Source organism: Gymnodraco acuticeps, unplaced genomic scaffold (genome assembly GCF_902827175.1).
Source record: "Gymnodraco acuticeps unplaced genomic scaffold, fGymAcu1.1, whole genome shotgun sequence".
Taxonomy (NCBI): domain Eukaryota; kingdom Metazoa; phylum Chordata; class Actinopteri; order Perciformes; family Bathydraconidae; genus Gymnodraco; species Gymnodraco acuticeps.
In genome coordinates this window covers 53,122-69,265 of record NW_022991187.1, presented here as the reverse complement: position 1 = coordinate 69,265, position 16,144 = coordinate 53,122, and the positions used below count along the sequence as shown (strand labels likewise).

The window sequence follows — 16,144 nt, the reverse complement described above, 5'->3', positions numbered from 1 at the left end:
CTTTCTGCTGATGTTATACTTTGTTATGAACATCCTGGAGGTAGGTCATCTCAGAAACTGTCCCCCTTACCATCAGATTAAAGGAGCTCGGTAGTGATTTGAGATGATCCGGCATTAAGTTGTGGGAATACACAATTGCAGCAGCAGAGGGAGCAATTGGTTTTAGTATGGTTGAAGGAGAAACATTTCAGGATACACTTCCTGTCATGCAACATGAAAGCATATTTTCAATAACCCAGTTAGTCACAACAGTTTTTCTTTTCAAATTTGTTTGCATTTTACAGGTTTAATAGAACTTCCTGTTAAAGGTCTTTACAGTTTTAAAAATCAGAGATTTAAGAAGCCCCTGAAATGACCTTCCTAGATCCGGATCAAACCCGTCTTTTATTGAAAACCTGCAGAACTGATGTTAAACCCACCTGTTCTTCTCCTGCTAAATTTCATAAAACATGGCCAAAACAATCATTATCTCAGACAAAATTATATTTATTAGTGAACAGATTTGTGAATACTTGATTCTGATTGTCAACTGCATTCTTCGGTCTGTCTATAGAGCAGACCTCTGCTATGCAAAAAAGATCATTGCTGCTCGCAGTTCTTTTTCCCATTACTAATCTGATGTGTTCAAATGGCAAACTGCCCCTTTTAACATGATTAAAACACTCATGCAATGCTTCAACCTACATTTTGACCACAGTATTTGGTCCAGTGTCTTCATGTTTATTGTATAGTAAACACATGCTTTATCGTTTTCATAGACAAATGAAAAATAAATGAAACCAAATTACCGTCCCATCTTTTTCCCAGGCAAAAGGATGGAGAGACTTTGAAAGCAAGATGAGAGGAAGTTACTGGACTGCCTTGAAAATGAACTGGAAAGTGTGGATTCCCTTTCAGTTCGTCAATATCAACTTTGTGCCTGTCGAGGTATGCCCTTCATTCATTGGCATCCTGTCATCAAACAAAAGATTAATCTCTTGTAATGGTTTCCCCCTTCCCTTCCCTTCCTGTGTCTGTTTTTGCTTTCAGTTCCGAGTGCTGTTTGCCAACATGGTCGCCTTATTTTGGTACGCCTACCTTGCATCTGTGAGGAAATGAAGCTTCCCGACCTAACCTCACTGAACCGGAAGCTGTGGCTTTAACATCGGGCTGTTGCCTCTACTACCTTTTGACCTGTTTCTAAGATGGACACTAATTCTCACATACAGTTATTTGGATACACCTAAGAAACCTGTATAATGAGTTTAAGCCTTTATAACATGCTTTGGTATGTTAGTACATTTGTAATGACAACATAATACATGTAAGTGTTTTTTTTACAGAGCACTGCTTACAGAAATATGATACTGTAGTGAACATTGATTATGATTTTGATCATAATGTCAATTTTAATCCAATGCTAAAGTGTGTCTTTCTGGTTACTTCTGGTTGTGGTCTGTACAGAGTGCAGCTCAACCCTGAGCTGAAGATTCAGTAAGGAACAGGAAATGAGAACAGACATGCAAGATTAAAATCTTTATTATTTTTTAACAGTGTACATTTGATGTAGTCAGAATGTGAAGTGTCATAATAAAGTTATAACATGAAGATGTGTTTATAACATATTTGTAAAGCCAAAACAAAGAAAGTTTTATTTTTGGAATGATTTCTAATCGAGGAATGTATTAATGAGTGCAATTTAAATAAAATACAAGCTAAATGATCTTCATTTTTAGATAAAATAAAGGAATGTCCAGAAATGTCTTTTAACTGAAAGTGTCCTCAGCCTCCTCTCAGCCGCAGGTTCAGGGAGATGGTGCTATTTGCTCGGACGTTGTAGTCGGAGAGTTTCCCCTCGTTCATTTCTCTGCTCTCGTGGAGGAGCCTCTGCTGGCTCACCGGGACCCGCTCTCTCTCCTCCACCCTGCTCTTGAAGTGGCTCACCGTCTCATCCGGTTTGATGTCATACGTGCTGCTCACCCCCTTCTCGTTTTTGAGGAACACCTGGATTATGGCCGGTGTGGTCACCAGCAGGTTCACCTTGGCCCCGGAGCGCAGGCCGTAGGACTCGAGGGTCGCAGAGTCGTTGTTGAGAGTTGTGCTGCAGCCGTTCTCAAAGACCAGCTTCTGGGTCTCACATGAAATCCTTAGTTTCTGCTGGATGAGTATTTTCAGAGAGCCCACTGTGTCATGCGGGTGCACCCTCAGGATGTGGGAGCTCCCATTCATCAGACTGATGGTTAGATCCATGATGAAAGTGGCCTGAAAGAAAGGTAAATACATTGAGAGGTGGAAGAAATACTAAGAGTGTGTACTTAATTAAAAGTAGAAGTACCAGAGTGGAGGAATACTCTTTTACAAGTAAAAGTTGTGCATTAAAAATGTTACTCAAGTAAAAGTACAAAAGTATTAGCATACAAATATACTTAAAGTATCAAAGGTAAAAGTACTCATTATGCAGATTGGCCTATTTCAGAATAATACAAGTTCCATGTTTTGATTATATGTTATTGATACATTAAAGTGTTATCAAAGCTGGTAAAGGTACAGCCTATTAAATAAAAGTGAATACTTTGGGGTAACCATTTCACAACATTAATGCAAATCTGCAAGGTAACTAAATAAATGCAGTGGATTAAAAGTACACTATTTACCTTTGAACTTTATTAGTACAAAGTACCAAAACATCCCCAACAAGTCTCATTTAAAAAAAAAAAGTACAGTGAATATATTCTATACTTTACATCACTGAATACATTAATACAAATAAGTCCACTAGAAAAAAACGTTTTCCCCCCAGAGAATAAAGTGTTGCGGTACATTTCATGACAGTGCTGATAAAGAAAACTTCATACCTTGAGATAAGTTTAGAAAAATCCTCCAGAAATCGTCGCTCTTCTTTAAACTGACAGGAATCGTTTCTCCGGAGCAGCTGACGCAGGCTTCTTCTCTCCTCTGTTTATATACAGTCTGCCCAGCTGATCGAGCCCGCCCCCTGGTTTAAGATTCGTTTTCCCTTCCATGCCTTCATCATTTTCGGTTTCTATTATCCAAAAATGACCGGCAGTGTTTTGGACATTGTAAAGTGCACGAGGGCGTAGTCCCGGACTTTCCCCTTGACCTGAAGTTTTTTCTGTAATTGAATAAACTGATAAACTCAAAGTGACTCTTTAGTATTGTTATTTCATAAATTTAAACCAGGGGTGTCCAAACTACGGGCCGCGGACCATTTTGAATCGGCCCTCAGCAAATAAAAAAAGTATAATGTAACATTGACAAGTGGTCTTATTAACACAGTAGTATTCATGTGTTAATAAGTCTACTTTTCAAATAAATTCAGTCAATTAAAGTTGGAAACATTTTCTAGCATAAATTATCTTATTTGATAAGAAAAAAGCCCAATGACTTATTTACATAACAAGCTTGAAATACACCCTTCCTATTTCTCCCTATTAGGCAATCTGAGCTTCTGTTTGAGGGGATGAGCTGCTAACACTCACAAGCATAATTTACCTACATTTGATTGATTTAGCTAACTTATAACTGAATTTATGAGGCAATATACCTCTAGTGAGGGGCCCAGGTCTTCGTATATTTTTCTGTATGTGGCCCTCGTGAAAACAGTTTGGAGACCCCTGGTTTAAACCATAACAATAACAGTACTGAACTAAGACTAGACTGTAGTTAAACCAAAAAGTGAACGCGATAACTGTAGGAAGTTTGTCTAAGATAAATTGCATGAAATTTAACGCAGATTATTTTGTGTAATTATTGCATCAGAGATGTATTTTTGGAAACTGTTGATAACATTTTTCTTTCTGTATGGTGTATTTGTTTTAACAATTGGAAATAATAAATAGTCTCTTCTCTTTTACTACCAATCTTGTTCTGTTATCTCTTTGGTTTTTCTAACTTTATACTTTACTAATGCAAGAGGACTGTTCAGCATGGGAGAGCTCTGTTCATTAGGTCTTTACTTGGCCCTCCTCTTGTGATAATTAGTTTGTATCTTAAATAATAATACAGACTAAAACGTTTTTTTACACCACTTAAAATGAAGGCCTCACAACCTCCCTGTAAAGCTCAGGTGATCAGAGCCTTAAGGCAGGTTTATGATTCACAGATTAGATCATGTGTTGACAGGTCTGCATCGTTTTTAAAAGGAAAGTGAAAATCCTTTCATCAGTTAAAATCTAAATAACACGTCAGTCTATTATTAGTCACACACAGTAAACCTAAAACAAACAAACGAAAAGATAGAACATGTTTTTTATTACCAAAGTTAAACAACACTTGAATAAAAACAGGACATCTGACAATCACTGTCACAATGTAAGTCACAAGCCCTGTACAACATTCCTTATCAATGTCCTCATAACACAGGTTGTCCAAACACAGAAAAGACCTGTCTGTGCTGCCCCAGAACGCCTCGTTGATTTCTCTTTTTCTTACTGGGTACAGTGACGTGACCATACCCAAATGGACCAATCCGTGGAGCTCCTCACACACACACACTCTCTCAGCGGCGAAACTGTGAGGGGGGGGGGTTGCTGCAGATGGGGGTGCTGCAGCCCCCTCAGCACCCCCCCCCCCCCTCCCGCGTCCATTTGCGATGTCTCGCTGTCTCGTAGATCCGCATGCAGCAAGCAGGAAACGAACCCAGCTCACACTGTCCGCTCCTCGCAGCAGCGAGCCGCGCAACGTCCCGCCAACACGGCACCCAGACCCCACGCAGTATTCTCATCGGTTTGTCCTTACTGGTGTCATTTTCTGGTTGCTAACGCCATAGCAACACATAATCACTGATGTTCCGCTGTAATGGTGGTAGACTCATCAGAACAGAGTGGGCTCACAAGGAGGGAGGGGGGGGGGGGAGGTCCAACAAGCCGTTTAGGACAGAGAGTGAATACACATACTATACAGAGATGCTGTATGAGAAACCAATGTGAGTTTGGAAAATTGCACAACTATTCTAATATACCTCAACAATGGAATTATGATCAGTATAAATGGCCATGACATGGGACCTTTAAGTCTTTAGAATCTGGTTTGTGAATCACAACACTGCCTGATAGAAAATGGTATCTTTACACACCTTTAACCTTATAAAATATTGTGTCTTTTGAGATTTGGATATTGCACCAGTCCATATTAATATATTCTTTAAACTCTGATTAGTTATTCAGCCATAGAGAAGCCAGTAGTACAAATGTATGGGAAGAGCATATAGTGCAGGCAAGTGTAGAGAGGCAGAAGTACATCAGCAACCAATGGGGCCTTGTTCAATTTCATTCCCATATACTCTTAATTATTTAAAACCAATGATACAATCCGCTCTAATGTTTAAAAATACATGTATTCAGGTTTATTCTCACCTGGTGGTGCCACAAAATATTCTTCAACAGTGTGTTTGAAGAGCTTAAGCAGTTCTTCAGCACAGTCCCCTTCTGTCACTGCATCCTCCCTAAGGTTTAATGACCTGAATGAGCATGGATGAGACTTAACAATATTTATGCAATAGGCTCAGTTTAAAACTGTGCTACAGTTGGGGCTCATTTGATATAGCTGGGATGAGGAGGCCAACATACAAATACACTGTTTTCATAACTGGTTGAACCATACCTGTCCTCCAGAACTGAATCCATTGGTTCCACCCCTGAAGTGTCAACAGCATGAAGCTGATCTGCAAATCTGATGGCTTCCTCCAAACAGGCCAGTCCCTGTTTGGAGCGGAAATCCACCAGCGCCAGTGGCTCCAGTTGGTCCACCAGGTCGGCAGGGATATGCACAGGCTGTCAATTAAAAGTGTGTTGCGTAAGAAATGTATGCATGACACATTCTTTCCCCAACATTTTAAGAATGTCTTTAACTCTTATGCCCCTTTCACACCAGCGCTTTTTCAGCTCCGGCTCGGAGCTGGAGCCTGAAAAGCGCCGGTTTTTCCTGTTCACACCGCAGCGGCGCCGGCTCTTAGCTCCGGAATCGGGTTCACTTCCAGCTCCAAAAAATTGTCGGTCTAGAGGCAAGAGCATCGGAGCTAAGAGGTGACGTCGCTTACGTCGAGGCGTGCAGGAAACTAAACCCTCCTCCCCTGAACATGGGTCGACTGTCATGCCTGACTACAAGCAGTAGTGCTTATAAACACACTTTATAAAGTCAGGCAACACTAACCAGGCTTCGTGTGATTCTGTTCATTTGTACCTTACTTTGACCATCCGTTCAGTTATTGATCATTGTGGAGAGAGGCAGACGTTTTGTTTTGTATTATAGCAGCTATCGGATGGAATCAATACATGGGCTGCACAGGTTGTCGTGTCCGACTATCACAAGTAGAATCATAATAAAAATACGCCGGTAAAATGTGCCTGTAGAAAACGGTTTATGCCACAATAGGATAGCAATAGTAAGTAGTCAGTTTAGCTTCGGTTGCTATGCTAACATCACCCATTTTATACCAGAGAAACTTTCATAACAGCGTTGTGATACCAAACAGCGTCAATTCAGACTGACACACATTCACTTAGGCTAAGGGGAACTGGGGATATGTATCAGCTGCTTGTGTGAGTCGGACAGTGAATACTTTAGAGCGGCTGCAGCAGTGTGAGCTAACCGGGAGCTAACGGAGGAGAATAAACTCCCGTGGAAGAGCAGCCAACACTGCAGCGGTCGGTAAATGATGCAGAAACACATTAATAAACAATGAACTACGGTACTCTGGAGCAAAGTATAAGGTTGGAGAAGTCGTTATTCAATTTAATCTGGCTTCGTGTGATTAAAAGCAACACGATCATCGACCCGACGCAGTTCCCCGTTGTTGTTGTTTTGAGCGCCGTAACGCCGTTGGGGAGCAAATCAGCTATGTAAACGATGACGTCATGACGCAGCAGCGGCAGCACCAGTCGGGCTCAAGGGCGGTGTGAACAGAGCGGGAGCAGAAAAGGGAAACCGGAGCTGAACCAGAAAAGCTCTAGCTCGGAGCTAGAAAGGGAAAAGCGCTGGTGTGAAAGCCGCATCAGTAACCATTGAATAAAGTAATTGCCTCTATTAATCATTTCGAATCAGCACACACTGCCATGACTCATGCCCAAGAACTCCACCTCTGGTAATCTCTGAAGTTTTGTAATGCTGACAATTGTGAGATTTTGTCCCTCAAAACTAAAGCCACACCTAAATATTATTTTCATAATCAATACAATTTATTATCTTGTAGATGCATTATTTTCTCTGTAAAATGTCAGAGCTCAGCTTTAGGACATGTTCTGTCTCAGATTTTGGAGGCAAGAAAAAAGATCAAGAGTGGAGCCCCGGCCGGTGAGATCGACCCGGCTGCAGCTGCTCGATATGCAACCTTTTGGCGAGACCTTATATGGAAACAAAATTGAGGGTTGATGTGCTAAATGACAGGAAAATACATGTAAGGGTTTTTGATTTTGTGCTAAAATGCATCACCAATTGTGGGGAAATTACCTGTCCTCTATGTTCCTGTGTATTTCAGGTTTTTTATCACAGGTCCAGTGAGCCATATCTTCTACCAGCTGATGGAGATGTGAATGCCCGCAACAGACCCGCTCTGCATAGTGTAGTGGCAATTTCTTATGTTACTGTAACAGCCTAGTGAGGCCTGTTAACATCATATTTATATTGAAAGATTCGGATTCCCGGCCACACCAATACAGTGAGAAGGACAGCACAATAGGTGTAAAATGGTTTATTTGTACAAAGTTACTTTGAAAACACTCCTTTGATAAATACTTAAAATAACTTAAGGTTAAAATAATGTTCTGATTGATTGATTGAAAAGTTTATTAACAGCTTGTATATTGGGTACAGTACAGTACAGCTCAAAACATACAATTGTTAAGGGAATGCAGAAAGACTTTCGTCTTGTTTACATCAGGGTCCCCCCATTTCCAATTCATCATCTCATTTAAGACATATAAGACATATTTGACATACAGATGGCTTATTTACAATTTACATACAGGTGGTTTTTTACATACAGATTGCTTATTTACAATTTTCATTTTAGATTTCGTTCTAATACATCCTAACCGGACATTTAAGACATACCAAGTCTACAGATATACAGTTAGTAACAGAGTCTAAAATGCGAGTATATACATAGATGGGGGGGGGGGGGGGAAGCTGTCCATTGAACGACAGGTTGAGATTTGTACCATTACCGGGGCCAGTTTTTGCAATGCTCTCCCCCGAAGGTGCTCTTTAAGAGAGGTTTTGAAGGTAAGTATAGTTTTACTTTCCTTTACAGTTGTGGGAAGAGCGTTCCACCTTGATGTGGCATAATTGCGAAACGTGTATTCCCCCTTTTTTGTGCCAAATCTGGGTTTCACATGATTTGTGGAGCTCCCTCTGGTGTTATGATCATGGTATTCCTTGACCTTTGGGAAGAATTTTGACATGTACATGGGTACCATAGAGGTGTAGTGGATCTTGTAGACCAGGCCCATTACAAGTAGCTGTACTCTGTCTTCTACTCTAAGCCAGGTTGTCAAAGTGGGCAGAGGTGAGGTGGGTTCTAGATGAAAGGTCAAGCAGTAGTCTGACCAGTTTATTTTGCGATGTTTGAAGTTTTATTTTTAGCGCCTTGGAGGTGCTATGGTACCATGACGTGCAAGCATAGTCATAGTACCCTTGAATGAGTGCTCCTGCCAGAGTTTTCAGGGTGTTTTTGTTTACCAGAGAGGAGATCCGGTATAGGAATCTAGTTCTTTGATTGACTTTTTTTATTACATTGATGCCATGTTATCACAGGAGAGGTTTGCCTCAAGAATAGATCCTAGGTATGTAATTTCCTTCTTACTTGTGACAATAATGTCACCCACTGCAACTGAGAAGTCGTCGGATTTGCTGAGATTATGTTTCGAACCGAAGAGAATGGACTCTGTTTTACCCAGGTGTAATGATAATTTATTATCGGCGAGCCAGGTGCAGATTCTGCCGAGCTCGGAGCTGAGGGTTTTTTCAACCTGCAACCTGTTCCTGTCAGAGACCAGCAGGGCTGAGTCGTCCGCGAACAGGAACAAGTTGCAGTCACATGCTGATGACATGTCATTTACATAAATTAGGAACAGTAACGTACCTAATATGCTTCCTTGTGGAACACCACAGCTCACTGGGAGGGGGGGGGACAGAGTACCGTTTACCTCCACCATCTGTTCTCTCCCCTCCAGGTAGGATTGCATCCAGCTCACCGATAGTTTATCAAAACCAATTGCTTTTAGCTTGTCAATCAGAATGGGGGTGATTGACAGTGTCGAAAGCCTTTTGTAGGTCCATCATCACCATGCCGCAGTACTTGCCCTCGTCCACCTCTTATTTGATGTGGTCGCTCAAATAAAGAAGGCATGTGTCAGTGGATTGGGATGTTCTAAAGCCAGATTGAAATTCATAGATTAGTTTCTTTTCCGCGAGGTACTTTTCGACCTGTTCATATACTATTTTTTCCATGACTTTCGAGATGGAGGTAAGTATAGAAACAGGGCGGTAGTTGCCTGGGTCCAATTTGCTGCCCTTTTTGTGCAGGGGGGTTACTCTTGCAATTTTGAAGTCTTTGGGTACTTTTCCCTGTTTTATGGAGAGGTTAATTATGTGAGCTATGACTGGTGAGATGGCGGTTGCTGTGTCTCTGAGGAATTTGGAGGGGATATTGTCGTGGCCAGTGGCCTTGTTAGGTTGGAGGGCGCTCAGTTAATGAGTCCTCTGCTGTTGTTTACCCTTGCTAGACTGAAATCATCTTTGCGTACCCCTAGGTTTTTGTAGTAGGTCATGATGTGATCTACTCCAAAAAGCCCTGAGTGGGAGGATCATTTATTTACAAGAGTTGTGGCTATGTTTGTGAAAAAAAATGTCAAGTACTTGGCCACATCCAGTTTGTCTGTGATGAGCCTGTTATCTGTCTTTATGTTTAAGTTAGAAAATCTTCGTTTTGAGTTTTTTTTTACTGCAGCCAAGCTGGTTATTGAGTAATTTCCAAAGTTCACAGGGTTTATTTTCCTCAGTTTTGACATTGATGAAATTCTTTTTGGCAGTTTTGATCATGGAGCTTACGTCATTTCTTAGTCTGTTTCTTTCCATTTTTAGTTCAGTCACGTGGGCCTGGAGTTCACTGCTCGTGCTTTTGGAAAGCATTGACTGACTTTTATGAAACTCAGAGCATTTTTTGTCTCTGGTTTTCATGGCGGTCAGTATGCCGGAGTGCATCCACGGCTCAGCGCGATTTTTTACCCTGATTGTTCTTAGGGGGGCCAAATCATTGAGTATTGCAGAGAATTTGTTTTTGAAACCAAGCCATGTTTCTTCAACTTGTGTACCACTGAGCTCATCTGACCAGTCCAGGCTCTCCAGTTCTAGGTTAAAGGCCTCGCTAGAGTAGTTTTTGAGGTCTCTAGATATGACTGTTTTGTGACAGCCGGCCCTTTGTTTTAGCTTTTTGCGGGTACAGAATATCATATAATGATCACTTAAACCGCATGCTATAACCCCTTTACTGGAGATCCTGGACTTGTCAGAGGTCAGAATGAGATCAATGGTAGTTTGTGTTGTTTCACACACCTGGGTTGGGTGATTAGCTGGCTGAAGCCGTGCAGATCACAAATCCTACTGAAGGACTTGAAGACGGACGTGTCTTTACGTTGCATATCCGTGTTCCAGTCTCCAATAATAATTGTCTCTACATCCCCCCACATCAGCCAAACACCCATCTAATGTATCATAAAGTCACTCTGTTCCGATGGTCTATAGATTGTCCCGACTATTACAGATTTAGCATTGTCAAAAAGAATTTCAACCCACAACAGATTCAATATTTTCATGATGCAGGTCAGTACGGTTTTTTGAAATTGGTGTCTTTATGTATGTACCACCTCCATTCACGTTCCTGTCCCTTCTCACTACAAGATAATCTTCAATAAATATAAACCAGTTACTTAAGAATTACAGTCTAGCAGGGGTTTGATAAAATCCTGAAAGTCCTGTCCGCTTGGAAGCGAACTAAACTCCGGGTTTTTGCCAGCAGAAGTGCAAGGTTCAAGTCCCTTCCAGGAAATCCAGTGCCAGGATTTTCCACGTTGCCGGCCCACCGTACTCTGTCCGTCAGCCCTTGGTTCGCGGAGCCCTCGGAAAACAACAAAAGGAGACTCAGGGGAGGAGACAACAATGTAACTTTCGTGACGTAAAACTAGACGCCCAAAAGCAGGAGAAATAGCCACTTCCCTTTATCTGGAGTTTGTTTCAGCGTTGAATCCGATGGTTAGAGGAGGGTCCGGTCCGATCTGCGGCGAGGTAAGGAGGAGCAGGAGGGATCCGATCCGGTCCGATTTGCTGCGAGGTGAGGAGGAGCAGGAGGGATCCGATCCGGTCCGATCTGCGGCGAGGTGAGGCAGCAACTGTCAAGAGAAGAATAGCTGCCGTCTAGCAGGTGGTCCAACCCAGTCTCACGGCATTTCGTGTTCACCAACACGATATTTAATCTATTGATTCGTGTTCCCCAACACGATTTGCCCCTTTTTTTCGTGTTGCACAGCACGATTTATTTTCGTGTTGCACAGCACGATTTTAAAAGCAATGTATTTCTACTGCCTGCAGCACGTCTTTTTCTCCGGTCGGGTCGAGGAAGACCTGAAGCTGTGTGGTTCATAAAAACATGTTCTTACTCAATATCAAGCCACAGTTATTGCTTTTATTTGAAATCGTATAATTTCGGACTTTTGTTGCCGTCTGTGAGGAAAATAAATGGGGCTCAGAGCCTCAGAATACTGAAATCTGTATTTTTTAAATATTTGTTTCCTTCTAATTTGTTATTCTTTTCAAAATAACACACTGTTATTTACTCACCAATAACACACAATTATGCTTGATTTTATTTATTGGTTTAATTCCATAATCTCGGGCTTTTTTGGCCTCCGTCAGAGACTGAATTTCAAAATAAAAATAACCGGACATAGGCATTACCCAAGATCCTCAGCTATGTTTTAAGCTCGCTTATTGGATGTTTTAGCCGCAATGCATTCTGGGATTTGGTGTTTATATGATATGAAATCCGGAAAACATTTGTGTACCTTGTGTGCATCTAGTGGTTAAAGCACGTTATTGAATTATTGTGTTTGATTAAAAAAATATTAAGAGTACATACTTTCATAGGGGGAAAGTATACATATAGAAATATAGAATATAAAAAATCAAGAAGATACTATAAAGTGATCTCTACAATAAAACAGTTTAGTGCAGCATGTACAAGATATAATAGGAGGAGGTGCAAAACAGAAAAACGAATTAACCTTTATTTAAACATTAAATAACAGATTAAGGTCTTCTTTTAAATAAGAAAAAAACGTTTGGGGGTATCTATCTACAGATAAATATTAAGCTGACAAAGTACTAACGTCTAATATATTGCTTTCCTGCAATGTTAACTATGTTGAAGCACTTATTTTAACTGATATTATACATACGAATTATACTCGTATGTATGTAGATAGAATAAGAAATGTGCAGAATATGACAGTTTAATGGTGGAGTGTACACACATATTGATAGATGTCTTGTAATGCACTGTTGAGGAACCTGTGACCCAAGTGTTTCATTCATTGCATAACTACACCGTAGTTGTGATATGATATGTCAATAAACCTTTGAAAATCTTGAAAGGGATGTGCAAAATAGCCATAAATACAGTCTTTAATTACTATTAGTAGAGAATAACGAGTAATGAATATACTTTATTACTCGTTTCCATTCATGTCAATTGTAGATACATGTTTAGTCTTCTCAAGCACCAACTATCAAATATCTCTCCTGATTGTTGGCACTTGACAATCACCTTACCTGAATTTTACTCAGGTGTAACTAAAGTCTGATTTAAGGGTTGTTTATATTTCACATCATTAATCAGAATCTGCAAGTAACTCAAATAAATGCAGTGGAGTAAAATACCAGGTTAACCTCTAAATTGTAGTGGAGTAGAATTACAAAGTAACAATGAGCTGTCATGTGGGTATATATAGCGATTTTCACCCATTTATTAATTATAATAAATAATATATAATAGTTTTACATTTGATAACGCCAATGTGTTTAATACTGGCAACTTCTAATTGTGGGGAAAAACGAAAACGTTTCAGTAGAGACGTCCCATAGAACATTTGGCGAAACACAATAGCCAGCATCCAGCATGTGTAGTTCTGGGGGGGGGCGTTCGATTCCAGTTTTGGATAGTCTGGCGTGGTTTCGTTCCATTTTCACACAGCTGTTTGACGCTCTGCGTAACCTTACGGGGGACTGTAGTCCTAAACGATAGCTGGGGATTATGGGTAGTGTAGTGTCTTCGGCCATCCTAAACTCAGAAAGGTTGACAATCGCACTGACGCTCGAAATGTCCCTTATAGGCCTACGTCTGTTTCCGGATATTTTATTTTGAAATTCAGTCCCTGATGGACGCCAAAAAAGCCCGAGATTATGGAATTAAACCAATCAATAAAAGCAAGGATAATTGTGTGTTATTAGTGAGTAAATAACAGTGTGTTATTTTGAAAAGAATAACAAATTAGAAGGAAAAAAATATTTAAAAAATACAGATTTCAGTATCCTGAGGCTCTGAGCCCCATTTATTTTCCTCACAGACGGCAACAAAAGTCCGAAATTATACGATTTAAAATAAAAGCAATAATTGTGGCTTGATATTGAGTAAGAACATGTTTTCATGAACCACACAGCTTCAGGTCTTCCTCGACCCGACCGGAGAAAAAGACGTGCTGCAGGCAATAGAAATACATTGCTTTTAAAATCGTGCTGTGCAACACGAAAAAAAGGGGCAAATCGTGTTGGGGAACACGAATCAATAGATTAAAAATCGTGTTGGTGAACACGAAATGCCGTGAGACTGGGTTGGGTGGTTCGGCGTATTTATGGGGGAGTGGATTTGGCAACTGGCGAATGAGATCGCTGATTTTTCACTGGGTGCCGGTTGTGTCAATCAGCGGTGTCTGTGTCTTTGTTGTGACAGTTCGTTGAGGAGGTTAAACAAGCATGTAAATAAAAAGAGTTCATCGCTAAACAGCGCACAACATTAAAATCACAACACTATATGTAACATGCAACAATTATATAAAAGGTTTAACCATCCGTCCCACTGTCTAACATACTGACTTTATTCACTTTGTGACATTACCTTATATATGCTAAAACCAAATGCTTCTACACACTACTGTACCATTTCTTGATATGTGCTCTGCATGCCCTTATGAGGGTTATTATTCTCAAGCGCTTCAAGGCCACAGAGCTGATTTGGCAGACTATGTTGAAACTTACTCCTCTTCACAACAAAGTTTGGAACTTCCATAGAATGTTTTCTGTTACACTCAAACAGCTCAAGGACACATGTGTCTAATAGCAATATGAGACATCTGTGTGAAAGCAGATTTCTGAGGCGTTCCGCCTAGCTACACAAAACTCTGTCTGCCCGCCCTATAAGCTTTGCCATTCTGTGACTATTGTGCACACTCCTGCAGACTACTCTGTATTCTGTGAGACATGTACCTTTCAAGCGCTTCAAATAAATAACCAACGAAAGACAACTCTGATTTGCTGAATAGACGCATTTATTGATCATTACTAGTACAATCTCAGATTATTGATAGATAAAGAAGTTTTCCACAACAATTGTCAAACGTCTGCTACTGGATCGGCTTGTTTTGCCCCTGGCTTTCTTGCTGATGTTATACTTTGTTATGAACATCCTGGAGGTAGGTCAATCTCAGAAACTGTCCCCCTTACCATCAGATTAAAGGAGCTCGGTAGTGATTTGAGATGATCCGGCATTAAATTGTGGGAATACACAATTGCAGCAGCAGAGGGAAGCAATTGGTTTTAGTATGGTTGAAGGAGAAACATTCAGGATACACTTCCTGTCATGCAACATGAAAGCATATTTTCAATAACCCAGTTAGTCACAACAGTTTTTTTGTTCAAATTTGTTTGCATTATACAGGTTTAATAGAACTCCTGTTAAAGGTCTTTACAGTTTTAAAAATCAGAGATTAAGAAGCCCCTTAAATGACCTTCCTAGATCCGTGATCAAAACCCGATCTTTTATTGAAAACCTGTGCTCCAGACTCATGCAGAACTGACATTGAACCCACCTGTTCTTCTCTTGCTACATTTCATAAAACATGGCCAAAACGATCATTATCTTAGACAAAATTATATTTATTAGTGAAACAGATTTGTGAATACTTGCTTCTGATTGTCAACTGCATTCTTCGTCTGTCTATAGAAACAGACCCCCGCTATGCAAAAAAGATCATTGCTGCTCGCAGTTCTTTTTCCCTCCCATTTTTTTCACTAACTCTGATGTGTTACAATGGCAAACGTGCCCCTTTTAACATGATTAAAACATTCATGCAATGCTTTCAACCTACATTTTGACCACAGTATTTGGTCCAGTGTCTTCCTGTTAATTGTATAGTTAAATATGCTATATAGTTTTCATTATAGACAACATGAAAAATAAATTAATGACCATCCCATCTTTTTCCCAGGCCAAACGGGACTTTGAAGCCAAGATGAGAGGAAGTTACTGGCACTGCCTTTGAAACACTGAACTGGAAGAGTGTGGACTCCCTTTCAGTTCGTCAATATCAACTTTGTGCCTGTCGAGGTATGCCCTTCATTCATTGGCATCCTGTCATCAAACAAAGATGAATCTCTTGTATGGTTTCCCCCTTCCCTTCCTGTGTCTGTTTTTGCTTTCAGTTCCGAGTGCTGTTTGCCAACATGGTTCGCCTATTTTGGTACGCCTACCTTGCATCTGTGAGGAAATGAAGCTTCCCGACCTAACCTCACTGAACCGAAAGCTGTGGCTTTAACACCGGGCTGTTTCCTCTACTATACCTTTTGACCTGTTTCTAAGATGGACACTAATTCTCACATACAGTTATTTGGATAAACCTAAGAAACCTGTATAATGAGTTTAAGCCTTTATAACATGCTTTGGGTATGTAAGTACATTTGTAATGACAACATAATACTGTAAGTGTTTTTTACAGAGCACTGCTTACAGAAATATGATACTGTAGTGAACATTGATTATGATTTGATCATAATGTCAATTTTAATCCAATGCTAAAGTGTGTCTTTCTGGTTACTTCGT

The 16,144-nt window shown here is 40.4% G+C and overlaps 1 protein-coding gene and 1 pseudogene across 1 annotated transcript; one reads left to right on the top strand and one right to left on the bottom strand.

Moving 5' to 3' along the window:
• Positions 1–1,500: 1,500 nt before the first annotated feature.
• Positions 1,501–2,944, bottom strand: LOC117561103 (polyubiquitin-B-like). The gene is made up of 2 exons (XM_034238354.1): positions 2,835–2,944; positions 1,501–2,241 (listed from the first exon to the last, which is right to left on the bottom strand). The coding sequence occupies exon 2, from the start codon at positions 2,227–2,229 to the stop codon at positions 1,762–1,764; it is 468 nt and encodes a 155-aa protein (XP_034094245.1). The 5' UTR covers positions 2,230–2,241; positions 2,835–2,944; the 3' UTR covers positions 1,501–1,761.
• Positions 2,945–7,059: 4,115 nt separating this feature from the next.
• Positions 7,060–15,860, top strand: LOC117560985 (annotated as a pseudogene).
• The last annotated feature ends 284 nt before the right edge of the window (positions 15,861–16,144 follow it).